This window comes from Poecile atricapillus, chromosome 30 (genome assembly GCF_030490865.1).
Source record: "Poecile atricapillus isolate bPoeAtr1 chromosome 30, bPoeAtr1.hap1, whole genome shotgun sequence".
NCBI classification, from domain to species: domain Eukaryota; kingdom Metazoa; phylum Chordata; class Aves; order Passeriformes; family Paridae; genus Poecile; species Poecile atricapillus.
Window position 1 is genome coordinate 2372062 of NC_081278.1, and position 27926 is coordinate 2399987.

At 49.3% G+C, this 27926-nt stretch overlaps 1 protein-coding gene across 1 annotated transcript; it reads right to left on the reverse strand.

Annotated features, from left to right (window-relative positions):
* Positions 1-1800: 1800 nt before the first annotated feature.
* On the reverse strand, positions 1801-18983 carry LOC131589769 (serine/threonine-protein kinase pim-1-like). Its single transcript, XM_058859553.1, has 7 exons — positions 18884-18983; positions 4155-4292; positions 3656-3762; positions 3504-3554; positions 2933-3299; positions 2142-2318; positions 1801-1907 (listed from the first exon to the last, which is right to left on the reverse strand). The coding sequence occupies exons 1-7, from the start codon at positions 18981-18983 to the stop codon at positions 1801-1803; spliced, it is 1047 nt and encodes a 348-aa protein (XP_058715536.1).
* Positions 18984-27926: the final 8943 nt, after the last annotated feature.

Consider the following 27926-nt stretch of genomic DNA (forward strand, 5'->3'; position numbering starts at 1 on the left):
TCCATCAGTCTGTGCCCAGCAACGGGGAAAAGCCTCAGCCCTGCAGGGCCAGGAGCTGCCGGGCTCTGCCTGAGCAGCTCAGCCAGCGGGAAGGGAGCTGCTCCACACGGGAACCAAGAGCAAAAGACACTTCATTTCATAGCATGATTTCTGTTTTAAGGGGAAAAATGTGGAAAAATAAAAGAAAAAATCTTCTTTAAAATGTGAAAGATAAAAAGTGTGCAGTGAAAAATCTTCTATAACTTGGAATTAAGGTGTAATTGGTCTTTTGAAACATAAAACTCAGTTATTTACTTTGTAAACATGCTGATGGCATGATGCATCTTACCGGCCTCAGTATCCTTTTTGAAAAAGTTTTTGGGGTTTGATTCCAATATTGTTCTTTTAAATTGTGGTGAAATTGGAGTGAAGCAAGAAGAAACTGCTTTGCGCCTTGCCAGCTCCAAGCAGCACTGGGAATCTAAACTCTGTCAAACCCCAAATCCTTTAGAAGATGCCCTTCCTTCTCACCCTGTGAATGAGCTGCACATTCCCTTTCAAACATTCAGGGGTTTCTTAAAGATGCAAAGTCACACTTACAGCTTTTTGTTCTGGTTTGGAAGCGCAGAAGGGCGATTCTTCATCCATCAGCTCCAGACTGCACTGCCTCAGGAACACAGCAGTGGCACTTCTAGAGGAGGAAGAAAGTGCAATTGCACAATTCCAGCCAAAAAGAAAGGAAGAGTGGGACATAGAAAACATCCTGTGCAGATGCAGGCATTCAGCTGGGACTGTGGAGAGTTTGGTTCTTGCCAATTGGATGTGTGTCCCTAACTGCAATCTCTTGGCCTGCAGGAGAGTCTCACTCACCTGCAAAAGCAGAAAGCTCAGGCGGTGTGCTGGGAACGGGCTCGTGTGATGCAAAGCTGTCAGAGCAATGTGAGGGCAGAGTGAGCCCAGCTGTGCCTGGGGCTGAGCCCAGCAGAGCCGTGGCAGAGCCCAGAGCAGCCTCAGCATCCGCAGAGCCCGGCTGCAAAGAGAGAAACCAGAAACCGCCCGTCAGCTGCAGGCTCCTGTCCCCTTGTCCCAGCCACCCGCGGTGCCCAGGCCATGCTGGTCGTGCTCAGAGCTGGGCCCAAAGCTGCCCATCACTGCTGCCTCTGGGAGCAGAGCAGGAGGGCAGGACATGTGCCCAGCCTGCAGCCAGCCACGGCAGATCCAGTCCCTCAGCAGTTGCCCAGAGACAAAAAGCAGCTTGGCAGCCAACTGAAGAATTGGTTGCATCCAGCCCAGCCAAGGGGGGAACCTTTGGTGCTGGCCAGGCTGTGCCATGCCCAGATCTGGGAGCATCCCCTGGCTGTGGACTCACCTGCAAATTGGGCGTGGAGCGAGTCTTTGAAGAAGACATGCCAGAATTGAAATCCATCATCTTCAGCTGGCCAGATGGAGGAAGAGATTGCCATCTTGAGGTTGCCCTTGGTGTCTCCAGCAGCAGCCCCACCTGGTAACAGCTTCTCCAGGGGCTCCTTCTCCTTGCCTACGGGCCAGACCAGGCTGTCAGTGCTCTGTCCAGGGTTCCAACCATCAGTGATCCAGACAAGCAAAACCAGGGGGAATGGTGGCCACCAGTGCTTGCCACACCAGGTGTCCAGCTCAGCTTCAGACCAAGAGCTGTGTGTTCCCTTCTGATGACCCCTGCTCAGAGCTACAGGCAGGACAAAAACAGCCTGGTTTGCTTTGCCCCTGATTGCCAAGAAATGTGTGGAGCTGTTACCTGCCAGGCCCCTGGATCCAACTGTGCATGTGGATCTCTCCCGTCTCCTAGGGCAGATGAACACCCTGCATCCAAGGATCACGGAAAAGGTCTTCTAAGGATGGCCTGTCCAAGGGTTGCATGGACAAACACCTCTTAATAATATCTTGGCATTCTGAAGAGAGAAACCAGGAATCAGCAGTCAGTTGGAGAAGTTGCTGCCCCCTTCCAGTGCCCAGCCCATGCTGGGTGTGCCCAGAGCTGGGCCTAAACTTCCCCATGGATTCCCTGTTTGCAGGAGAGCAGGACATGTGCCACCTCCTCAGCAGCTGCCAGAGCAGGATGCTCATGAGCCCGCTGCTGTCTCCCAAGCCCGGTGTTCCCCCTGTGCCCAGAGATGAGGATTCACCTTGGGAGAGCCGTCGTGGGAACAAGATCCGCCCCCAGATCATCTGCTGGCCCCTCATGAATGGGTGCTTCCCTATGACCAGCTGGTACAGCAGGAGGCCCAGGGACCAGATTGTTGCTGCCTGGCCATGGTAGCATTGCTGGTGGATCCACTCAGGTGGGCTGTAGGACAGGGTTCCTGTGGAACACAGATGGAGCTCATCAGGGAGATGCTGCTGCTCCCAGAGCCTCGCCCCAGCATCCCTGGGCATGTGGGGGCTGCCCCAGCGGCACACGGGGTGACCCACTGCCCTCTCACCAGCACCTGGGACTTGGCTACAAACCCAGGGCTGGAAAAGAAGCCACTGCTGCTGGAAGAGGGCAGCAGAAGCACTGGGAAGGCCCAACCATGACAAGCAAATAAAAACCCACCCCATGGCAGAGAAAAACACACTCTCCTCCCTGCCTGCATGGCTTCCAAAAAATTGTTAATAAGCCAAGGCAAACGTGGGGAGCAGAGGTGTTCAAGCCCTTCCTCGCTGACGCACCAAACTCTCTGGGGCATGGGGTCAGACCCCTGCCCTCTGCTACCCCCATGGGGGTTTTTGTCAGGCTGGCTGTCCCAGCGCCAGCCCAGGGCACAGTGGGTGCTGAAGGCTGTTGGCAGGGCTGGGAGCTGGCCCCCCTCACACCCCCATTCAAATCAGTTTGGCTCAAGCATTAATCCCATCCTGGCAGCAACACGGGGAATCCCCGGTGCCACACCCAGGCTGGGCCATGAGATGGCCAGGAGCATCCCCTGCCAGGGCTCACCTGCAAACTGGGTGTAGGCTGTGTCTTGCAGGAAGGCGCCACAGCCAAAGTCGATCAATTTCAGCTGCTCTGTGGCCAGGTCGAGCAGGATGTTCTCTGGCTTGATGTCCCTGTGCAGGACCCCGCAGCTGGTGCAGTGCTGCACGGCCTCCAGCAGCTGCCTAAACAGCCCCCGCGCCTCCTCCTCCGGCAGGAACCTCCGCTCTGCCAGCAAATGCGAGAGGTCCTGGCACCGCTCTGGACGCTCCAACACTAACACGAAGCTGTCAGGGAGCTCAAGCCACTCCAGCAGCTGAATGACTGCAGCACAGCCAGAGGACACCCTGTCCAGCAGCACGATCTCCAGGGGAGCACGGGTGCCGTCGGGCTGCGGGAGGAGCACGGTGCTGTCAGTGGGGCTGAGGCCGTGCCAGGGCTCTGGGAGCCCTCAGCCAGCCCGGGATGCTCTGCACACCTCGCTCACCCCAGGCCCGCTCTCCCCGCAGGGCTCCTGGCGGCTCCCACCCTGCCGGGCCCCGGCTCATCCCTGCCCGGCACGCCCCGGCTTCTGCCGCTGGCCCCGCTCACTCACCAGCTCGCCCCAGAGCCGGACGCGATCCCGCGGCACGCATTTGATGGCCACCTGCGAGGAAGAAGCAGCAGAGGGTTGAGCTCGCTGCCCGCCCCGCTGCCCCCCCGCCATCTCCTCCGCCCCCTCCTCCTCCTCCTCTGCCCACCGCTCACCGGGGCACCGTCCAAGAGTCGCGTGGCCGCGAAGACGCTGCCGAAGCCGCCGCGCCCCAGCAGCGGGCCCAGCTTGTAGCGCTGCTGCAGGGCCTCCTGCGCCTTCCCTGGCGGCGAGTCGCGGCCATCAGCGCTCGGCCCGGGGCCAGGAACGGCCCCCGAGCGCTCCCCGACCTCCCCGGGCCGGGCATCCGCAGGCGTTCCCTCATTGGAACGCGGCAGCGGCGGCTCGGGGCCAGCGGCCGCGCTGCTGAGCGGCGGAGCTCGGGCCGGGGAAGCCGCAGCGGAGGCGGCGGCAGCGGCCGCGCCGCCTGTGTCCTCCGCGGGCCCCGGGAGGAGCCGGGGCCGGGGGCAGGGCCGGGGTCGGGGCCGGGGCCGGGGTCTGGACCGGAGCCTGCGTCGGGGCCGGGGCCGGGATCGTGCCAGGCGGAGCCAAAGGGCAGCGATTCCGCCCCAGCCCCAGGCAATGATGCCCGCCCAGCAGCGCCAGCGCCAGCACAGCCAGAGCCGGGCGGAGGCGAGACCACGGCGGGACGGCCGCGGACGGGGACGGGGACGGGGCAGCCCCGCAAGGGCCCGTGGGCGGGCCCGGGGGCGGGCCAGGGGCATGGCCCGGGCGGGCACAGGGAGAGGGAACCTGGAAGAGGAGGGGACGCAGGAAAAGGGAGACCCGGAGGGAATGTGGGACAGTGGGAAAGGGAGAGGAGAAACAGAAAAGCAATAAATTTGATGCTTTCGCTACTGCTGCTGCTGCTGCTGCCGCCGCTGCTGCCGCTGCCACTGCTGCTGCCGCTGCAACTGAAGCACCGGGACCGTTTGTCCCCGTGTCCGTTTGTCCGTTGCCCGCTCGGCCCCGCCCCGAGCCCCGCGCTCCCCGGGCAGCCCCTGAGCCTGGCCAAACACGGGAACTTTGCCCTGTTGAGCCAGGAGCCAGAGTCTTGACTCCTGCACAGGGGCACAGGAATGCCCTTGGTTGCTGCTGTGCCTCGTCCCTGCTGAGGGTCAGACACCATCTGAGCACATTCCCTGAATGCAGAATTAGTACCTGACCCAAGCACTGCACTTGTGTCTCCAGCATTGCTTTCCAAGTAAAACAGGGGAAGGCAAGCTGCGTATAGCTCATGGTATTTTACAGTGTCTAAAACTTGCCAAGTCTCAGATCTTAGAGGTGAGCTCCATTTGGAATGAATGGGATGGAGAAAGTGCAAGATGGAAAAGGGGAACATAAAAATAAATAGAGAAAAATAGAGAAAAACATATTGCTTGTTTCTTTTGATTTTATTTTCATTTCATAAAAAAGTTGTTTCAATTTTCCCAGAATCTTCTCCCCAGTCCTGTCTGTTCTTTCCAAAAACCTGTCCTGGAGAAGAAGGTGCAGCTCCTGTCACAAGATGTGTCCCCAGCTGCAGCTTCTCTTGGCTTCCCACACAGTGACTGCAGCACAACTCTTGCAGCAAAGCAGGACAAATGTTTGAAGAACTTGACAACTTGTTCTTTCTCTTCCTTGTGGACAGTGGAGTTGTGCCATTGGTAAGGTTTTCACTGTTACTCTTCTAGCCAAAGAAAACATGATGAGGTACCAGGAATTGTTGGGGAATACAAGCCTGGCAAATGTGGAGAAAGAATCTCCAGAGCCTGCAGCCAGAAGTGGAGAGCTAATCATTCCAATAGCCCCATGGACATCTTGAAAGTGATCTGGAACATGAAGATAGGCTGACAGAGGGTGTTTGTTTCTGTGTTCAGTTTAGATGATTCTACATCACTTGCACTGGTAGAAATCAAGAGCACAATCAGTTGATGATAAGCACCAGAACCTGATAAGCTGGACCTCTCAGTGGATGAGAGAAAGACTGTGAAAAGGAGAAATGCAGGGAATGACTTGGTAAACTTTGTATATAAGAAGGTACATATTTTCCTAATAATTCCCAATTCATTCCCTTTGCTTTTATCCTTTTAAAAAGGCCAATTGCATGTCAGATTCCCCATGAAATGAGAACCCTGAGCTTGTGGGACTGCCTGAAAGGTGCCCTGTTCCTTTTTCTTCTGCTGCTCAGAAGAAACAATGAATTGAGTTGGGAAGTTCTGGTATTTCTTTCTCCTGGTGGATTTCTTCATTTTATTTGCCACTGCAGAGGCAGTTTCTGTGATGGCCTCTGTCAGTTGATTCTATTTCAGGAGCAGCAGCAGCAACAGGGCTGTGTTTGAGCACTGCAAATGTGACCTGTGTGGCTTTAATTCTCCTTGATTTTGTGCTCAGGGAGTTGGGAGGATTTTGATCTCTACTGATCATGATGCCTGAAACAAAAATCCTGAGTTCCCCGTGATAAAAGCACAGTGGGTAGCACTGATTAAAAGAGGCAATTGCAGCTGTACTGCTAAAATTCAAGTGGCAAGCAGAAGAGGGGCAAGAGCAGCCGGGATCTACAATTGCCAAGGCAAAGGCACCAACAGCCTCCTGCTGTCACCTCAGGGTGAGTAAAACAGTGCTGAAAACAGCGCTGGAACCCAATCCTTTCTTCCTCTGAGGGCTGGCTGAGGGCAGCAGAGCCGGGCCCTGAGGAATCAGGGCTGTTTGTGGGGGATTGTTGCTGTAGTCCAGAACTGCCCTGGGAAAAGCCCTGGGAAGCCGAGGCAGGAGCAGGTGGGAAGGGCCGGTGCTGCTGCTGCTCCTGGCCGGGAGCCCCGGCCGGGCCGGGCCGGCGCCCGCTGCGCTGCGGCTGCTGCTGCTGCCAGAGCCGGGCGGGAGTTGGGGACAGGGAATGGACACGGGGGGACAGCAAAGGCCTTGGGGGCTGCAGGGATGTTGGCACTGGGGCCAGCGCCAGCACAGAGCTTCAGCCCGCAATGAACCCCAAGGGAAACGCTGGGGAAAGGCTCCATTCAGCCTTTCTTTACTTGGTGCTGTGAAGGGACCAAAATAAAAGGAGAAGGAGCAGGGCCCAACCCCTTCTCCTTTGGGAGGAGCCCCTGGGGCTGTGAGGGGCTGTGAGGGGCTGTGAGGGGATGTGAGGGTCCATGAGAGGTCCTGTGGGGCCATGAGGGGCTGTGAGAGGCCAAGAGAGGTTCTATGGGGCAATGAGAGGGTCTATGGGGCCATGAGGGGCTGTGAGGAGCCATGAGGAGCCTCAGCCCTGGCAGGAGGGGTCCCCACCATGTCCCCAGGGCAGAGCAGCCGTGAGGGGCCGCGAGTGCAGACGTGGCAGCAGAGTGGACTTGGGGCACCTCTGGGAAAGGATGAGACACTTCCACATCTCCAAACCACACTAAACCCACCATTAACAGGATTTTCCATCCTTAGAATCCACTGGCAACTTGGAGTTGAGTGTACAGTTTAATTCTGGTGGGAAAAGCAAGGGAATTTTCCCAGTGTGTGACATCCAGCCATTTTTATTCGTGTCTAAGATTTAAAAGTCTTGACAGTGAAAAGTAATACTAATAAATAATAATAACAACAAGAACAAGAAATAAAGCCCTGAATCCCAACAATCAGCCCAGGAACATGTTTTTGTTTATAGTAATAGATTCGTCCTAAAGAAATAAATGAATTAGATTTTATTTGTAATTCAGACAAAAGATGTTTCATCTTTTTCCAAGGTTCTGGTCCCCTTCCTCCAGGATCATTTCCTTTACTCACCCACTTTCTAATAGGTAGAAGGGAGTTAAGGGCACCAGAAAAGGCAACAACTCCTGTTTCAAAGGGAAGCAGCCACCACTCCAGGGAACCTGAATTGCCCCCAGGCACGTGTGTGCACTTGAAGGGTGAGCAGGTGTTGGGGACAGAGATCTCGCACTCCTTCTAAGGCTGTGAGAAACCCACAAGTGGCAAAGTATCATTGCAGGTCAACTCCTGTTGAAATTCCATTCCCCCACACCCTCCAAATGGGCAGGCAGGGCTGGGTTCTGGCAGGGTTCAGTTTTGAGTGCCTTGTGCTCCCTGGCATGGAAGTGATCCTATGAACTCTGGTACTGATGGACTGTGGTATGGCTGCTGAAAGAGTAGGGTGAATCTCAGCAGACAGGAAAGTCTCTTCTTCTCCTTTCTCCCTGCAGAACCCCTTCTCCAAAGAGAAATGCCTGTGCCGGGTTTCCATGAGACCCCTTCCCTCAGTGTCTGACCCACTGTGTGGTCTGCAGGAGCCAAAGCCAGAGGAGTCCCAATATCAGTCACCCCACGGTCCCCACAGCAGGAGAAAGCACTGCTTGCAGTGGGGCTGCTGATCTGTGACCCGTCCTGGTTCCATCCACCCCACTCCTCTCAGCCACAGACACCAGAAGGATCCCAGGAAAAGCCACAGTGCTCTACCAGATGCCAGGAGCACTCCCTGCTGTGGCCTCAGGGATGCTGGGTGACCTCGTGGATGAGGATCTCTGGCTGGTGATGGAATGTGTGGATGGAGGCCCTTGACAGGAGGTTGTTGGAGACACACATGGGGCTGAAGGAGAGATGGCAGCTGTCAGTCGGGAGGGCAGGGACCCCGCTTGAGAGTCCATTGCCTTGGACACCCTCAGCCACAAGATGTCCAAGAAGTCACACAAGGCTTTGGCACTCTCAGCCTTCTTTCCCCCAAGTTCCAGCTTTCTGTACATTTACAGTAGAGAACCTTGCTTGTTTCTAGAACTAGAACAAAGATCCCAGATGGAACAAGCCTTGCTGGTTTTAGTCAGAAGCATCAGTGACCAAAAGTTGTATTTCCTTTGGTTTGGTCACATCTTTGTTCCTTCTCAGTGTTCAGGCTGGGCTGTGGGGTGTCCTCATTTGCTGCATTTTCTGAGCTCCTCTTGGATCTCTTGAGCAATAGGTTGTGCCCTCTAAGGATCCCTTGTGCTCCTTGGTGACCCAGGAGAACCTTCCAGGCAGTTTTTGGGGGAGCTGCTGCTGTGATGTCACAGGAACGTTGCTGTGTCCTTGTGGTGTTCCCATTGCTGTGGGACACAGAGGCCTCAGTGTCAGAGCGGCTCTGGGTGCCTGATCATAGCCTGAGGATCCTCCTGCCCGAGGCATTCTCAGCAGCCAGCCCAGCCCTTAACCAGTGTCCTTCTGTCCTTGCAGGGGGACAGACGGTCTGCAGACATGTGCAGCACAGCCAAAATGATCCAGCAAGTGGTTGCTGCAGTTCACACTTAGGACTCTGTGGCTTCTTATGGGTATTTTTTAACCCACTGGGCCTCTGAATCGAGGATTTCCCCAGGTGCACCATATGTGCCTTTGGGTTTGCTCTGGGCTTTCTGTTCTTCCTTTGGAATAGAGGTGATTTTGAAAGAAAATTGCCATTAAGATGCCATTCCTTTGGGAAAGCTCCTGCCAACAACTTCTTAGAAAAGGGGTTGTTTGTAGCCAGCAGGGTGTGCACAGCATTTGGAATGTATCCTGGGGGGTTCTGTTCTCTAAGAGGAGAGTCTGTGGCAGCAGATCCTGGCATTCTTTCTGTTTGCTCACCCAGCCAAAAACTGGACACAGCCTTGTATTTTGTGCTCTTCTCTTGCTTGCTGTGTGATCCAAAAGGACTGTGACTCCAGGAAAGAAGTTGTGAAAGTAAAATGCTTTCTCTTGGCATTGACTTGTTGTGTGGGATTTTCCCGCAGAGGCAGCTTTTTCTCCTAACAGCGTCTGGCTCAGGTGAAGGTCACCTCACACATGGATGCTGGGAAGCTCCTTCTTCAGTGAGCAGGAAAGGAACCTTTGGTGTTCAGAGATCCCAGCTGTTCCCTTTCAACACCAGTATAAGCCCAGTTAGCTCCAGTATGATCCTTGTCACATGGCAGCATTCCCAGTACAGTCCCATTTGCCTCTGACTAGATCAACCCAGTCAGTCCCAGTATGATGTCATTTGCTCCCAACATGTTCCCAGTTGCTCCCAGTCACCCCCAGTATGGGGGATGATGTGCATGGTATGTTCCCATTCATTCTCAGATACTCCCAGTATGAGTCCAGTCAGTCCCAGTATGATCCAAAATTGGATTGCTGGGAGGCTTCATGGAATCCTGGAGACCACTGTGACACTCTAGGGCCCCATGGAACCATGGTGACACCAGGTTGGCTGGGAGTGTTGATGTGCTGCAGGGTAGGAGGGCTCTGTACAGGGACCTGGACAGGCTGGATCCAGGGCCCAAACCCAACAAGGTGAGGTTTAACAAGTCCAAGTGTTGGGTCCTGCACTTTGGCCACAACAACCCCTGCAGTGCTACAGGCTGGGGACAGAGTGGCTGGACAGCAGCCAGGCAGAAAGAGACCTGGGGCACTGATGGACAGCAGGCTGGGCATGAGCCAGCAGTGTGCCCAGGTGGCCAAGAAGGCCAATGGCTCCTGGCCTGGATCAGGAACAGTGTGGCCAGCAGGAGCAGGGCAGGGATTCCTCCTCTCTACTCTGCACTGGTTGGGCAGCACCTTGAGTGCTGTGTCCAGTTCTGGGCCCCCAATTTAGGAAGGCCATGGATGGGCTGGAGCATGTCCAGAGAAGGGCAACAAGGCTGGTGAGGGCTCTGGAGCACAAGTCCTGTAAGTGATAGTAAAAGATCTCAAAATGGTAGAAAATTTGGGGACTTAGAAAGAAAGTTAGGTTTGGAAAGGCCTTGGAAAAGTTGGCCCTGGGAAATGTTAGGCCTTGTACTTGCTAAAGATCAGGTGAAACTGCACCTGTGTAATCAGTAGATGGTCATGATACAATTGTTAGATATGATTGGATATAATTATTGTTTAAAGAACACGAGGAACAATGTTTGGGGGCTGGGGGTTATCAGGAGAAATTCATGCTTGGGTAAAAACAATGCATACAATAGAACAATGTAAGTTTAATAATTAATATGTAAGTTAAATAATGCTAGAGTATAAAACATGTTCAACTCAAAACCAAGATGGGTCAGATTTGGATATGTGTACCCCTAACACCCAGATCTCTTAATAAAGCACCTGCATATAATCATTTGTGATTATATCTGTTCCTGAACGCTAACCATTTCATCAGATTTTTCTGGAATTTTCTGAGATACTTGTGGAATTTTTGTGGAATTTTGTGGGATATTGAGGAGACTTGAAAAATTTTGAGGTATTTTTCTCAGATTTTGTGGAATTTTGTGGAGATTTTGTGGGATGTTTCTGGAATTTGGTAGGGTTTTGAGAAGATTTAGGGAATTTTGTAGGATGTTTCTAAAACTTTTTGGGATTTTTCTTGAGTTTTGTGGGATATTGAGGAGATTTTGTGGGATGTTTCTGGAATTTTTTGCGATTTTCTGGGTATGTTGGGGCAATTGTCGAGATTTTGTGGGATGTTTCTAAAATTCTGTGGGATTTTTATGGACTTTGGTGTGATTTTGAGAAGACACGAAGAATTTTGAGGGATTTTTCTTAGATTTTGGTGAAATTTGTGGAGATTTTGTGGGATGTTTCTGGAATTTGGTAGGGTTTTGAGAAGATTTAGGGTTTTTTTTTCAGTAATTTCGTGGGCTGTTTCAGGAATTTGGTGGGATTTTGAAAAAATTCAAATAATTTTGAAGGATTTTTCTTGAACATTGTGGGGTTATCTTGGATTTTGACGGATTTTTCTTGAATTCTGTGTAATATTGGGAAAATTTAAAGAATTTTGGGAAATGTTTCTGGAATTTTGTGGGATTTTTTTTGGAATGTTGTGGAATTTTGTGCAATTTTGAAGAGACTTGAAGAATTTTCAGGGATTTTTTCCTAGATTTTGTCAAAATTTGTGGAGTTTTTGTGGGATGTTTCTGGAAATTTGTGGATTTCTGTGGGATTTTGTGGGATTTTGTGGGATTTTGAAGAATTTTGAGGAGACATGAAGAATTTTGAGGTGTTTTTCTAGATTGTGTGGAAATTTGTAATGATTTTGTGGGATTTTCTGGAATTTGGTAGGGATTGAGAAGATTTAGGGAATTTTGTGGGATGTTTCTGGAATTTTGTGGGATTTTTCTGGAATTTTGTGGGGATTTTCAAGACTTTTGTGGGATTTTTGGTAGATTTTATGTAAATTATAGGAGATTTTTTGGGATGTTTCTGGAATGTGGTGGGATTTTGCGAAGATTTTTCTTAGATTTTATGGAATGTTTCTGGAATTTTTTGGGATGTTTCTGGAAGTTCGTACAATTTCTGTGGTATTTTGTGGGATTTTTGTGGAATTTTGTGTGATTTTGAGAAGACATGAAGAATTTTAAGGGATTTTTCTTAGATTTTGGTGAAATTTGTGGAGAGTTTGTGGGATGTTTCTGGAATTTGGTAGGGTTTTGAGAAGATTTATAGAATTTTGTGGGATGTTTCTGGAATTTTTTGGGATGTTTCTGAAATTTTGTGGGATTTTTGTGGAATTTTAAAGGATTTTGAGGAGACTTCAAGAATTTTGAGGGATTTTTCTTAGGTTTTGTGGAAATGAGAGGAGAATTTTTGGATGTTTCTGATATTTGGTGGGATTTTGAGAAGATTTTGGGAATTTTTGTGGGATGTTTCTGAAATTTTGTGGGATGTTTTAGGAATTTGGTAGGATTCCTGTGGTAGTTAGTGGGATTTTTGTCGAATTTTGTGGGATTTTTGTAGAATTTTGTGGGATTTTGTGGAGACTTGAAGAATTTTGAGGGATTTTTCTTAGATTCTGTGGAAATTTGTGGAGGTTTTGTGGGATCTTTCTGGAATTTGGTGGGGTTTTGAGTAGATTTAGGGAATTTTGTGGGATTTTTTCACAGTTCCATGATGCTTTTCAAGAATTTTGTGGGATTTTCTGAAAATTTAAAGAATTTTGTGAGCTATTTCTGGAATTTTTTGGCATGTTTCTGGAATTTTGTAGGATTTTTTTGGAATGTTGTGGAGTTTTGAGGAGGCTTGAAGAATTCTGAGGGATTTTTCTTAGAATGTGTGGAAATTTGTAAAGATTTTGTGGGATGTTTCTGGAATTTGGTAGGGTTTGGAGAAGATTTAGGGAATTTTGTAGGATGTTTCTAAAACTTTTGGGGATTTTTCTTGAGTTTTGTGGGATATTGAGGAGATTTTGTGGGATGTTTCTGGAATTTTTTGCGATTTTTTGGGTATGTTGGGGCAATTGTCGAGATTTTGTGGGATGTTTCTAAAATTCTGTGGGATTTTTATGGACTTTGGTGTGATTTTGAGAAGACATGAAGAATTTTGAGGGATTTTTCTTAGATTTTGGTGAAATTTGTGGAGATTATGTGGGTTGTTTCCGGAATTTGGTAGGGTTTTGGGAAGATTTAGGGGGTTTTTTTCAGTAATTTCGTGGGCTGTTTCAGGAATTTTATGGGATTTTGAAAAAATTCAAATAATTTTGAAGGATTTTTCTTGAACATTGTGGGATTATCTTGGATTTTGACTGATTTTTCTTGAATTCTGTGGAATATTGGGAAAATTTAAAGAATTTTGGGAAATGTTTCTGGAATTTTGTGGGATTTTTTTTGGAATGTTGTGGAATTTTGTGCAATTTTGAAGAGACTTGAAGAATTTTCAGGGATTTTTCCTAGATTTTGTCAAAATTTGTGGAGTTTTTGTGGGATGTTTCTGGAAATTTGTGGATTTCTGTGGGATTTTGTGGGATTTTGTGGGATTTTGAAGAATTTTGAGGAGACATGAAGAATTTTGAGGTGTTTTTCTAGATTGTGTGGAAATTTGTAATGATTTTGTGGGATTTTCTGGAATTTGGTAGGGATTGAGAAGATTTAGGGAATTTTGTGGGATGTTTCTGGAATTTTGTGGGATGTTTCTGGAATTTTGTGGGGATTTTCAAGACTTTTGTGGGATTTTTGGTAGATTTTATGTAAATTATAGGAGATTTTTTGGGATGTTTCTGGAATGTGGTGGGATTTTGCGAAGATTTTTCTTAGATTTTATGGAATGTTTCTGGAATTTTTTGGGATGTTTCTGGAAGTTCGTACAATTTCTGTGGTATTTTGTGGGATTTTTGTGGAATTTTGTGTGATTTTGAGAAGACATGAAGAATTTTAAGGGATTTTTCTTAGATTTTGGTGAAATTTGTGGAGAGTTTGTGGGATGCTTCTGGAATTTTTTGGGATGTTTCTGAAATTTTGTGGGATTTTTGTGGAATTTTAAAGGATTTTGAGGAGACTTCAAGAATTTTGAGGGATTTTTCTTAGATTTTGGTGAAATTTGTGGAGATTATGTGGGTTGTTTCCGGAATTTGGTAGGGTTTTGAGAAGATTTAGGGGTTTTTTTTTTCAGTAATTTTGTGGGCTGTTTCAGGAATTTTATGGGATTTTGAAAAAATTCAAATAATTTTGAAGGATTTTTCTTGAACATTGTGGGATTATCTTGGATTTTGATGGATTTTTCTTGAATTCTGTGGAATATTGGGAAAATTTAAAGAATTTTGGGAAATGTTTCTGGAATTTTGTGGGATTTTTTTTGGAATGTTGTGGAATTTTGTGCAATTTTGAAGAGACTTGAAGAATTTTCAGGGATTTTTCCTAGATTTTGTCAAAATTTGTGGAGTTTTTGTGGGATGTTTCTGGAAATTTGTGGATTTCTGTGGGATTTTGTGGAATTTTGAAGAATTTTGAGGAGACATGAAGAATTTTGAGGTGTTTTTCTAGATTGTGTGGTAATTTGTAATGATTTTGTGGGATTTTCTGGAATTTGGTAGGGTTTTGAGAAGATTTATAGGATTTTGTGGGATGTTTCTGGAATTTTTTGGGATGTTTCTGAAATTTTGTGGGATTTTTGTGGAATTTTAAAGGATTTTGAGGAGACTTCAAGAATTTTGAGGGATTTTTCTTAGGTTTTGTGGAAACGAGAGGAGAATTTTTGGATGTTTCTGATATTTGATGGGATTTTGAGAAGATTTTGGGAATTTTTGTGGGATGTTTCTGAAATTTTGTGGGATGTTTTAGGAATTTGGTAGGATTCCTGTGGTAGTTAGTGGGATTTTTGTCGAATTTTGTGGGATTTTTGTAGAATTTTGTGGGATTTTGTGGAGACTTGAAGAATTTTGAGGGATTTTTCTTAGATTCTGTGGAAATTTGTGGAGGTTTTGTGGGATCTTTCTGGAATTTGGTGGGGTTTTGAGTAGATTTAGGGAATTTTGTGGGATTTTTTCACAGTTCCATGATGCTTTTCAAGAATTTTGTGGGATTTTCTGAAAATTTAAAGAATTTTGTGAGCTATTTCTGGAATTTTTTGGCATGTTTCTGGAATTTTGTAGGATTTTTTTGGAATGTTGTGGAGTTTTGAGGAGGCTTGAAGAATTCTGAGGGATTTTTCTTAGAATGTGTGGAAATTTGTAAAGATTTTGTGGGATGTTTCTGGAATTTGGTAGGGTTTGGAGAAGATTTAGGGAATTTTGTAGGATGTTTCTAAAACTTTTGGGGATTTTTCTTGAGTTTTGTGGGATATTGAGGAGATTTTGTGGGATGTTTCTGGAATTTTTTGCGATTTTTTGGGTATGTTGGGGCAATTGTCGAGATTTTGTGGGATGTTTCTAAAATTCTGTGGGATTTTTATGGACTTTGGTGTGATTTTGAGAAGACATGAAGAATTTTGAGGGATTTTTCTTAGATTTTGGTGAAATTTGTGGAGATTATGTGGGTTGTTTCCGGAATTTGGTAGGGTTTTGAGAAGATTTAGGGGGTTTTTTTCAGTAATTTCGTGGGCTGTTTCAGGAATTTTATGGGATTTTGAAAAAATTCAAATAATTTTGAAGGATTTTTCTTGAACATTGTGGGATTATCTTGGATTTTGACTGATTTTTCTTGAATTCTGTGGAATATTGGGAAAATTTAAAGAATTTTGGGAAATGTTTCTGGAATTTTGTGGGATTTTTTTTGGAATGTTGTGGAATTTTGTGCAATTTTGAAGAGACTTGAAGAATTTTCAGGGATTTTTCCTAGATTTTATCAAAATTTGTGGAGTTTTTGTGGGATGTTCCTGGAAATTTGTGGATTTCTGTGGGATTTTGTGGGATTTTGTGGAATTTTGAAGAATTTTGAGGAGACATGAAGAATTTTGAGGTGTTTTTCTAGATTGTGTGGTAATTTGTAATGATTTTGTGGGATTTTCTGGAATTTGGTAGGGATTGAGAAGATTTAGGGAATTTTGTGGGATGTTTCTGGAATTTTGTGGATTGTTGTGAAATTTTGTGGGATTTTGAGGAGACTGGAAGAATTTTGAAACATTTTTCATAGATTGTGTGGAAATTGGAGATTTTGTGGGATGTTTGTGGAATTTTGTGGGATTTTGAGGAGGTTTAGAGAATTTTGTGGGATGTTTCTGGAAATTTGTGGATTTCTGTGGGATTTTGTGGGATTTTGTGGGATTTTGAAGAATTTTGAGGAGACATGAAGAATTTTGAGCTATTTTTCTAGATTGTGTGGAAATTTGTAATGATTTTTGTGGGATTTTCTGGAATTTGGTAGGGATTGAGAAGATTTAGGGAATTTTGTGGGATGTTTCTGGAATTTTGTGGGGATTTTCAAGACTTTTGTGGGATTTTTGGTAGATTTTATGTAAATTATAGGAGATTTTTTGGGATGTTTCTGGAATGTGGTGGGATTTTGCGAAGATTTTTCTTAGATTTTATGGAATGTTTCTGGAATTTTTTGGGATGTTTCTGGAAGTTCGTACAATTTCTGTGGTATTTTGTGGGATTTTTGTGGAATTTTGTGTGATTTTGAGAAGACATGAAGAATTTTAAGGGATTTTTCTTAGATTTTGGTGAAATTTGTGGAGAGTTTGTGGGATGTTTCTGGAATTTGGTAGGGTTTTGAGAAGATTTATAGAATTTTGTGGGATGTTTCTGGAATTTTTTTGGGATGTTTCTGAAATTTTGTGGGATTTTTGTGGAATTTTAAAGGATTTTGAGGAGACTTCAAGAATTTTGAGGGATTTTTCTTAGGTTTTGTGGAAATGAGAGGAGAATTTTTGGATGTTTCTGATATTTGGTGGGATTTTGAGAAGATTTTGGGAATTTTTGTGGGATGTTTCTGAAATTTTGTGGGATGTTTTAGGAATTTGGTAGGATTCCTGTGGTAGTTAGTGGGATTTTTGTCGAATTTTGTGGGATTTTTGTAGAATTTTGTGGGATTTTGTGGAGACTTGAAGAATTTTGAGGGATTTTTCTTAGATTCTGTGGAAATTTGTGGAGGTTTTGTGGGATCTTTCTGGAATTTGGTGGGGTTTTGAGTAGATTTAGGGAATTTTGTGGGATTTTTGTTGGAATTTTTGGGATATTGAGGAGGCTTGAAGAATTCTGTGGGATTTTTCTTAGAATGTGTGGAAATTTGTGGAGATTTTGTGGGATGTTTCTGGAATTGGTAGGGTTTTGAGAAGATTTAAGAAATTTTGTGGGATTTTATTTGAATTTTGAGGGATTTTGAGGAGACATGAAGAATTCTGTGGGATTTTGGAGCAGTGCCTACAACTCCCGTGATGCTCCGCGGCACCTTTAAACCATATTATAAGGGCGCCTACAGCTCCCATCATCTCCCGCGCCCCATGGAGCCTTGGTACAGCCCCCCAAGTGCCCGCCCGGACCCCGAAGGGTCCCCAGATTCCCCTCCCTGACCTCCAAGTGTCCCCCTGGACCCCCAAGTGTTCCCCCTGACCCCGAATTGTCCCACAGAATCCTTACGTGCTCCTCCATGTGCCCACCGGCACCCACAAGTGTCCTCCAGACCCCCAGGTGCTCTCTAAATTCCCTTCCCAGAACTGAAACTGCCCCAAATGTTCCCCAGAAAAGTTTCCATGGACCCCAATGTGGCCCCTTTTACCCTGTCTGAGAATAATTTCGAAATTATGATTAATGGGCTAAAAATAGGAGTAATTAGCATAAAGAGGGAGAAATAGTGGTAAGTTAATTAATGAAGGGAATTGTGGTACTTAGAGCCAGAGAAGAATCATGGTTTTTGTTCCTGAAAATGTATCAATTCTTTTAGATAAATGCAAAAACAAGGTTATAAGAATACAGAATAATATTATTATAAAAAGTAAAATTTTATTTTTATAAATTAATTAGATTGGAATGATAAACAAAAATTGATAAATGTTCTCAATGCTTTGGGATGTCAGGCCCAGGTGGGCGATGTCAGACATGCTGAGGCTCGGGGTGAGGAGCAGGTTGTCCAAACAGGGGCAGCCCAAAAGGGGCTCATTCTTCTCTGTGACCAGACCTCCTAAGGAGACATTCAGCATCAGGATTGTAAAGAATAAATCGTGACCTCCTGATCAGTACACAAAGACGTTTTACAGTTTGAAGAGTAGAATGTTGTCACTGTAAGGGGTCTTCTTTGTTAATATACCTCACGTTGTGTCATGTTTGGTAAATACGAATATTGTTTTACCAGCCTTGTTAATGCCACCTGGCCTTGTCTATTGCCTCTGCTGCTCCCGGCACCCCCCAATGGCACCGATGACAGCACCCGGTGTGTAGATGAGCCGAACTCCCATGGGGGGTAGCACCCAGGGGAAGTGGGATTAACATCTAAAGACCCCTAGAATCAGCGAGCCATGGCACAAACTGGACTCCAAACTACACTGTGGAGCAAGGGAGAACATTGAGCAACTGAGTGATGTTCCGGACCTTGTTGTTGTAACTACACAACATTTACTATCCATGACTACCCTAGGTTTACAATGAACCAGTGTCTTCCTACAGACTCTCCTGAAGACGGAATCCCCATCTCTGCCTTGTTGCAAAGTTGAACACCTCCTTTTCTGGGTTGTCCATTGGGAACAGCAGTGGTTGAGCTCCCCCACCTAGAGCTGACCTCAATAAAGGCATTAAAAAGGAGCTGCTCTCCTTGCCTATTCTTTTCAGAAGGACTGACCCCGTGGCAGAGTGACCCACGCTGCAGCACTGTGAGGGGGCTGTTCCTCATGGGATGGACTCAGGTTGGAGAAGTTCCTGGAGAAGTCTCCGGTGGGAGAGAGCCCAGGGTGCAGCAGGGGAACGACTCCTGTCCCTGAGCAGGGGGAAAAGCCCCGGGGGATGGAGTGACCATGGCCCCATTCCCTGTGTCCCTGCACTGCCGGGGGAGGAGGCACAGCTGGGAGAAGGGAGGGGTGGGGGGAGCTGGTTTTAAGGGTTTTCAATTACTTCTCATGATCCTGCTCTGAGTTTTTGGAGTTTTCTGACAGAAATCTCTCTCCTCCCCCACAGGGATTTGGGGCAGTTTTCCCTTTTCGGGGAAAATCCCAGCAGTGCACTGATGCTCCTAATTAGCGCTGGGAGAAGTGAGGCTAGGGCTTCCCGCTGAGCTGGAGCCACCGAATACCCAGGGCTGGGAAAGGCGGGCCGGGAGCTGCGGAGAACTTTGTTTGTATCCGGAGCTCAATGGCGGCTCGGGCCGGGCCCGTTCCAGGGCTGTTCCTCATGTCCGCCCTTCCCCTCACACAGCCTGGGGGGCCCTGAGAGCGCGGGGCGGGGCTGTGCCGTGTGCAGAGCCCGCCGCTGGCTGCGATTGGCTGCTGCTGCCGTCACTCGTGGTTCTGGCGCGCTCTGATTGGGCAGAGCGGGGACAAGCCCGGCCCCGCTGGCGCCCCCAGGGCGGCCGTGGGGCAGGAGAGCCGCCATTGCCGGAGCGTCTGTGCGGGCCCGGGAGCGGCGGCAGCAGCGGCCGGAGCCCGGTGAGGCGGCGGCGGAGCTCGGAGGCGGTCCCGGCCATCGCAGGTGGGAGCCGCGCTCGGTTCTGCGGGATCTCGGGGCTCGCTGCGGGCCCGGGAGGTGGCGGCGGGGGGCTCTGGCGGGTTGTTTGTGCCGTGGCCGGCCCGTGTTGGCCCTGGCGTGAGGGCGCCGCGGGAGCGGCTGCCCGCGGTCTCCTTCCCGCTGGGGCCTCGGCAGGAGCCGGTGCCGGAGCAGCGCTGGCTCGTCCCGCTTCGTGTCGGTAGCCCGGAGGTGGCTGCGCTGTGCCCGGGGCTGGGCGGGAAAATTCCCGGCGCTAGAGGTTTGTGTCCCCAAAGGAGCCAGAGGAGTGGTGTGAAAGTGACTTTATTGCTGCCCAAAGGGAGAGGCCATGGGGCATTTGCCATGCGCTCTCTCCAGTTGCTGGAGGACGCGGCCTCATTTTTATCCTAATTTTCCCAGCCGTATGTCCCTCTCCCTTTCCCCACTGGCAGAGGTGCTTGGAAGGTTCAGACTTCCCGATCTGCCTCTTGCATGTCCCGGTTAAGATCTACCCCCCACTTTTGTAGAACATCCGATATTGATGGCTCTGTTAAGTCTTTGTTCTTCTGGAAGTTCAGGAATTTAGCGGGACTTTGTCAGAGCAGTGGTCCTTGTCAGCTAGTAACATTTTCTGAAACTGATGCTTTCTCCCATTGCTTCCTTACGTGCAAGTCCCTGGCCCTATCTGCAAGCAGATTCACTCATTGACTCTGTCTTTTCTTCCTGTGTGTTTCATTTTGGGATTGCTCTCAGTGCCCTCATTCGCTGTCCTTTTGTAGCTGTTTCTGGCTTAGGAGGCCTGGCTGCCGCCTGCATCCCCTTGCTCAGCTGCTGAATGAGCTGCACTCAGCAAGGTCAGGCATGGTGAAAAGATGAGAGTTGCTGTAGAACATAAGAGGAGAAACAGCATTCGTTTAACCCATGGTCTGCCAGGGAACCACAAAAAGTTGCCCATTCCCATCCTTTCCACGTATGGACCGGTACATGAGCTCTTTTCTTCTATCCTTTGTTACCTGTTTCTCCACTTTTCCTCTGTGACCTATTTGCCAGCAGCAATTCGAGTAATTTAATTTTCCACAAACTCTGCCTCCTTTTCCTGCTAAAAGATAATCTGACTCCATCCCATGTTGAAATGTTGTGTTCCTCATCTGAGCGGATTGGTTGTGAAGATAGTCAGGAATTGGAGCTGTGTGGTAGAGTATTATTTTGAGGACATCCTGTAATCTTATTATGCCATGGAAATGATAAATGCGTTCTCTGGCTCCTGATATGAATTTGTTAGGGTTCCCAGGGGCTGGTCCATGGTGTTGCAGGATGTGTTCTGGTGGCCGTTCATCTTTTCCCCAATTTTGAGTGCTCCCTCCAGCCAGGACTCCATCAATTTTTGGCTTTTCTCTAATTAAATCAGCACATCAGTTGGACTCCCAACTGATTTCCCTTAACTTGTAGTACCAAAAAAAGCCCCAGTGCTCTAATTCACCCTAGATAACATAGAAATCGAGAGCACAAGTTGAGGTGGGGAGTGGGGTGATCCCCCCATGTTTTATAGTGAAGTTTTCACAACATTCTCAATTTGCTGTTTTCCTTTGCAGCTTAACCAATTTCTACTGCAGAGTCAGATATCCTCACCATGGGCTCTGCCTTTAGCTGTGCAAATTCCATCTGTGTCAGCAGGCAGAGCTTGGGGTGAGGGGCAGAGGGGATCAGCCCAATTCCTCCCCCAGGCAGGAAGACCCTGGTACACTGTCCATGCTTTGCCCCAGAGGTGTTGATTTGCATTTCTAGAGCTCCTCTCCTGGCTGTCTGGAATGAAGCTTCTCTTCCAGGGCAGCCTTGGGATGACTCACATGGAGCCTCCCCCACAATCTGCTTGTTTTTCTTTTTCATTGTCATGGAGTTACTTTACCTTTAAGGAAAGTTGGAGTTGCTGGAGACTGCCTGGAGTCTTTTCTCCTGACCAATTATCGGTCATTGCTGAGAATTGACAGCAGTTTTAGCCATTGAAAAGTGGGATCAACTTGTGAACCCCACCTTAAAGTGTAAAACCAGAACTCTCTTGTTCTCTTTGTTTCTTGGCTGTGAAAGGTAGCAGACCTGCGGCTGGCCTCCGGTTCCCTGCCCAGGCCATGCGGCCGGGCGGGGGCCGGGCTGGGCCTGCCGTTCTCCTGGCCGGGAGATGGGGCCTGCGGGGGGCTTGCCCCAAGCCAAGCCAGGCCAGGCCGGTTCCTGGCTTAGCTGCAGGTTTTGCTGTGATAGAATTTACCAGAAAACTGTCGAGTAAAGAAGGAGAAGAGCTCTAAGCCTGCTGCAAGCAGAGACGGTGACCACACTCTCCAGAGCAGCTATGAAGAACTTTCCATTGCAGACAGCTCCAGCTCCTGTTCAGCAGAGATCACCGAACCGTCTACAAAAGCTTGGGCAAGATTTTAACTCTTTCTTATCCAGATGAGACTTGCGGATTAATCTTTTTATCTAGAGAGAGAAAAGGAGAGTGATCAACATGAAAAGAGACTTTATAAACTACTAGTGACAAGAAAGAAAAGAAGCTTCAAGAAAGGTAGAGAATTAAGAAGATGCTTTAATTAAGCTGAAATATCTTTCTGTTAAAACTATGGGGATGGACAATGAAGTCCTGAAAAGAGCTCCTTTAATTCATGATGGAGTATGGGGAGGAATAGAGTGTTCAAAGTGTAAATTTGAGTAAAAAGTAGAGTAATTATGGTATAGTGAAGTGCTGAGAGATTTGAAACCTTGAGAGGCGATGAGAAAACTGTTTTCTAGTGAAGCTCACAAAAACAGATGAAGAATACTGTTTGCCTTTGACTAACTTATCCTTAAAAATACTATCCCTAAACATCATGACGCATAACACATTTTAGAGTGATGTGGAATGGGAAGGGTGGGCTCTGATAACAGCAGCTCTAGGCAGCTGATATCAGGGAAACAGGAAACTATAACAAAAATAGTTTTCTTGTGAGAAACTCCATAAATTAACAGAAAGGAACTTCTGTTTCTCTACAGAGACTGGTGAAAAGACTGTAGAAAGAATTGGAACTGTTTAAACCATCAAAGTTCTAAAGTTTCTGTCTCTGTTGTCATGTGAACAAAAGAATAGTGGGCAGTAAGAAATGAAAAGGTTTTTCTGGAAGTTTATTCTGGTGTTATTATTATTGTATTTTGTCAATAAACTTTCTTTATTCCTTTTAAGTTTTACGCCTGTTTTGCTCTTGTTTTAATCCATATCTCACAACAAGAAATAAGTAAATTTTTTTCCTCTTTTGTTAATTACTGGTTTAAAACCACGACATTCATTTTTTTTTTTTTAATTTTCTATTAACTCTTTACATTTTAAAGGGCCTCCTTTCAAGCTCTTCTAGTTTTTAAAATGCAGCTTAAAGGTGAACATGGAAAAACCCATACCATAATTTTGCCATCACTAAGAGCCACGCACAAACATAGAAACAAAAATTAGAAAGCAATCAAGTATTTTCTTTTTCTTCTGTACTGACTAAAAACTGATTCTCACACCCCTGGCCCAAACAGAACTGACAACATAAAAGAATTATTACGAAAAATTATTCTAATGGTGTAATTCTTTCACTGCAACTGTGAAAAGCAAAAACTCTCCAACAATGCCTTTAGAGAAATAAAGCATTACTTGATTCTGAACAGAATCATTTCAACCACACATAGTCTGCATGTGCAGAGAAAATCATTCCATGACATGTGAGTTTTACTAGATGTTTCCTAAGCTTTATACAGTCTGAACCCATAGAAATCCATTGGTTTCGTGTTCATTGTTTCCAAGTTGTGGAGTTCTTAGTGTTTGGTTTCCTGTTGCACCCAGATTTCTGTGCCTCTGATGTGAATTAGGTCTGCACTCCTGCATTTCCTGCTCAGCCTTTTCCAGACCAGGTGTCTCCAGCTGTGCCAGGGCAGTGTCTGGGGTAGATGTTGGTTGATGTTTGCTGCTGGCCTTGATGTTTTGTTGATGGTCGTTGTCTTTGTGGGAATCTTTTGGGCTCTTCCCAGTCTGTTGACATGTTAAGCTCATCTCTGCTGAGTGGTGGAACATCCCTTTAAAAAACCCTTTAAAATTCCCTTCCCCAAGGCAAATGCAAACCAAGCCTGACCGGAGAAATCAGATAAAAAATAATTTTACATTTAGTATATTTTCCCACAATCTAATCCCAGCCAGCCCAGAGTGTAATTGAGATCCAGAGTGGAATTCTCACGGTGCCTTCCCCAGCAGCTGTGGTGAGGGCAGGCACAGAAAGCCCTGAAGCTCCAGCAGTGCCAGCCAGGATTGTCCCGCAGTGGCTGGAGATGCCAAAGGAGGGTGCCCAGGCCGAGGATTTCAGCAGAGGATCTGTGGGCAGGCCCAGGGGCTTCCCCCGCTGGGGAGCCCTGGCTGCTGCTGCGTTGCCTTCAGTGCAGGCTCAGGGGCGGCCTCCCATCCTCCTGCTGCAGCCGGGAAGTCCAAATCTCCGGGGCTTCAGAGCCCTTGAGCCGAGGCTGAGGGGTCCCCCCGTGTTCAGCTGTGCTGGGGCTGTTTCTGTGCTCAGGGACACTTGGAATGGGCTGTGTCACTTGGCCACCAGAGCTGCTTCTTTCCACTGCTTCGGCAGGACCCGATGTCCTGGTTGAGTGTGTCGTAGTAGAGATGGACAATGACACCTGTTTCTTCTTCCATCATAGCTGAATCTTTATTGCACACAGCTTATCAGCTTCTGATAACACATGGTTATCAGAAGGCACCGTGCTTAATTCCAGTTGGTTAGGAACTCAGTTCACTGGTTGGTAATGGTGAGTGTACACGTCAATCCAAACTTTTCTCTCTAACAATGTTTACATGCTTTTTCTACTGATTCCCATGGGACAGATCCCTTGTTACTACAGGTGCACCTGTTTTTTTCCCCAAGAATAGTTTGTTATGTTAACAAACTTTTCATTCTCAAGTTGTTTTTGCATGGGAACTTATCAGGCCAGCTGCTAGCTACACTTAGCCCACATAACAAGTCTTAAACCATGATTTTACAAGTCCTTTCTTTTGTAAGGCTTTACCTTTATGTGACAGGGTGTTGTGAACAACAAAGTCCAAAGGTGGGTGTGTCTCAAATCTCTCCCAGCCCGGGTCTGTATTTCTCTCAATTCAATGCAGGCATGGGTTTCTTCCCAGCCCCCTCTCCAGGCTGTTCAAACAGGAGGCAGGGTTAAACCCTTCCCCTGTCCTCAATTCTAAATCCTCCTGTGCCACTGAGCAAGTTTCATACTGTAATCACCGAGCTCTGCTCATCCATTTAGAGGCTCTGTTGGGGTACGTGGGAGAAGGTGAGGAGGGATCCCCAGGGGTCGTGTCCCCCCCCGGGAGCGCCTGTGACTCCCCCATGTCCCCCCCATGCTGGGGTCACCCCCTTTTGTATCTGCCAGAGCTCCTGACCCAGCTCCTGCTGTGCCCTGGGAGGGGCTTTGGGGAACCCCCCCTGGGACCCCCTTGGATCCCCATTCCTGGGCCCTGGGACCCCCCCGCATCTCCTTCCCCAGCTCTGGGACCCCCCGCACCCCCTTCTGCACCAACAGCGCCCTGCACCCCCTTTCCCGGGGATCTTCCTCTGCCAGCCCCTGGATCCCCCGGTTCCGTCAGCCCGGGGACCCCCGGAGCCCCATTCCCGGCCATCCCGGGGCACCGCACCCCCAGGCCTCCCTTTCCAGGGAAAGCCGAGCTGGGCACAGAGCTCTCCAGCCGCTCTGGGATTTCTGATCACCCAAAGGAGAGGGAGAGAGCAGCAGAGAGAGAGAGAAGGAGATTGGGAATCGGGGCTCGGGCTCCCAGCGCCAGCTCCTGCTCCGCCGGGGCTGGGGAGCCGCAGCCGCAGGAGAAATGGGATCCGCGGATCCCGGGGCTTCCTCCCCTTTGGGCCGAAGCCGGCGGGTTCCAGGCAGAACTTGAGCGCATGGCCCAGGAGTTCAGCCCAGCCCGGCGCGGGGGTCCCGCACTGAGCGGCCGAGGAGGGTCCCGGGGTATCCCGGGAGGGGATCCCGGGGAATTCCCTGGAATTGCTCCGTCCCCTCCCCCCGCGCTCCCTCGGGCACTTTCGCTTCCACCTTGCCTGCCCTGCACTGGGATCTGCCCGGCGACCGGTGACGTCACTGAAGCCTCGGGCTGCCACTGGCGGGCAGCAAAGAGCGGAGCCAATGGCGGGGCCGGAGGCGGCTCTGGGGGCGGGGCCGGGGCTGTGGGCGGGGCCGCAGCGGAGCAGCGCGATGGCTCCAGCGCTGGGGCCGGGGGCGCTCCCGGGGGGCGGCGAGAGGTGAGGGGGACCACCGGCACCGGGACTCTTTGATCGGCCATTCCGGAGCGCCGAGGGGCCCCTAAACCCCCATTCCTGGGCGCCACCATCCCACCGAACCCCCATTCATGGCCGTGGGTCCCACCCTGCACCCCTTTATCCAGGAACGCCTGCACCCCTTTCCCGGCCATCCCTCCTCTCGCAGCCCCCAGAGCCACCTTCTCCTTGACCCATTTACCCCCTCGACCCCTATTCTTGCCTCTCCCAGCAGCCAGCCCCTCCTTTCCACAGCACTGAGGACACCCGGGACCCCTATTCCCAGCCATCCTGGCTTTCCCTGCCCTGTCCTGGCAATGAGGACACCGTGGACCCTTGGAGCTCCCTTTCCTGGATACAGGAACGCCCTGAACTCCAGCCATGCCACATCTAGCCAGCCCTAGCCTCCCCTCTTGTCAGTCCTGGCACCCCCAAATGCTCTTCCCGGCTCTCCCCTTTCCCCCTTTCCTTCAGCCGTGACCCCCCCGATCCCAAATCTCCAAATGTTCCCCCAGTTCTCCTCTCCCTGCGTTCCCTGCACGCGGCGCTGTCGGAGCCCGGCCCGGGCTTCCCGCAGTCCATGTCCATGGGGTCCCTGGCTGGGATCCCCTTCCAGCGCCGCCGCAGCGAGCGGGGCCGGGCGGAGCCGCAGCCCCGGGGATGGCGGCCGGAGCCGAGCCGGGATATTGGGATAGCCAGGGCTGGGATACTGGGATAGCCAGAGCTGTGATACTGGGATAGCCAGGGCTGGGATATTGGGATAGCCAGAGATGGGATATTGGGATAGCCAGGGCTGGGATATTGGGATAGCCAGAGTTGGGATACTGGGATAGCCAGGGCTGGGATATTGGGATAGCCAGAGTTGGGATACTGGGATAGCCAGAGCTGGGATATTGGGATAGCCAGGGCTGGGATACTGGGATAGCCAGAGCCGGCACAAGGAGCGGTACCGGCACGGGGCCAGCGGGGAGCTGCAGATGCTGCAGCAGCAGCACAGCCAGAGCGGGGCTGAGCGGGGGGAGCCAGGGCTGGGGGATCTGTGGGGCTGTGATGGCAACTGTGGCACCGCCATGGGGATCCCTGAGATCCAGGCTGAGGGATTAACAAATTCCTTGGCTCACAGCTGCAGGGAATGTCTCCAGAAATATGTCAGATATGGGCAGGAGGCGCTGGAGTGTAAAGGTGGGGAGGGCAGAATTCCCAGGGAATATGGGAATGTGGGATTTGGGAAGGCAAATCCATGGCTGGGAAATCCATGGAAATGCAATGAATGGATCTCAGACATCCCATTCCCACGGGACGTCCAAGGATGGATCCCACTGCTGTCCCATTCCCATGGGAATTCCCCGGATGGATCTCACTGCCATGCCATTCCCATGGAATTCCATGGGCAGATCTCCTCATCCCGCAGCCATGGAAACTCCAATCAGGTTCCCCCCCAAACCCATCCTGGGGACTGCCTTGTTTTTTGCCATCCCCACCCCCCACAAGACTCCTGGGGGTCTCCCCCATGACCCACCCAGACTCATCCTGGGTCCTCCCTCATCCCCTCACAACGAGAATTCAAGGGAGTCCCCCCGTGTCCCCTCCCCCAGGACTTCGGGGGTCCCACCCGACCTGTCTGTGCACTCCTAGATTTCTTCCACAGCCCCCCTGTGATGGTGGAGGGTGGGGGCCGAGTGCTGGTGCCCCCCTGCCTGCAGCAGATCCAGCGGTGAGAGCAGTTTGGGTGGTCCCTCAGCATTTGGGGTCCCTGGGATTTGGGGTGACTCCCTGGGCCCCCCAGGATCTCCCTGAACACGCTGACGCTGCCTGTGCGCAGTGAGAAGGTTCAAACCCAGCACAGGGTCCCCAGCACTGCCACCCACATGGCGCAGGTATTCCCAAAGCTGCCGAGAACCCCCAAACCCCCTGGGACACCCCAACCTCTCCGGGATCCCAAACACATCCCTGGATACTCCAAAAACTCCCCAAGACTGCAAAACCCCATACAGACATTGAAAAGGTTCATACCTGGCATGGGATCCCTATCTCCATCACCAGAAGGTACGCCAAAACAACCTTGGGACCCCCAATTCCACCCCTGGGATCACCCAAATTCCTTCATTGGGATTCCTGTAAACCCCCCTCGGGAACCCCCAAAAAACACCATGGCCCCAAAAGCACCCAGAACTTCCGAAAACCCTCAGGAACCCCTTATGAAGGTTTATACCCAGCATGGGGACCCCATCACCTTCATTGGCATCACCAAGGTACCCCCAAACCCCAAACCCTCCCGGGACCCCCAACCCCTCCTGGGGCTCTACTGCCAGAATCAGCAGGAGTGGT

Excerpts from the sequence above, each read along its gene's own strand:
- LOC131589769 (XM_058859553.1), bottom strand. The coding sequence starts at position 18,983 with ATGAGGAACAGCCCTGGAACGGGCCCGGCCCGAGCCGCCATTGAGCTC. Across the intron at positions 3,763-4,154 it reads GCCTCCGCCCGGCTCTGGCT|GGAAGGCGCAGGAGGCCCTG; the intron begins GTGCTGGCGCTG and ends ACTCGCCGCCAG. Across the intron at positions 3,300-3,503 it reads TCCGGCTCTGGGGCGAGCTG|CCCGACGGCACCCGTGCTCC; the intron begins GTGAGTGAGCGG and ends CTCCTCCCGCAG.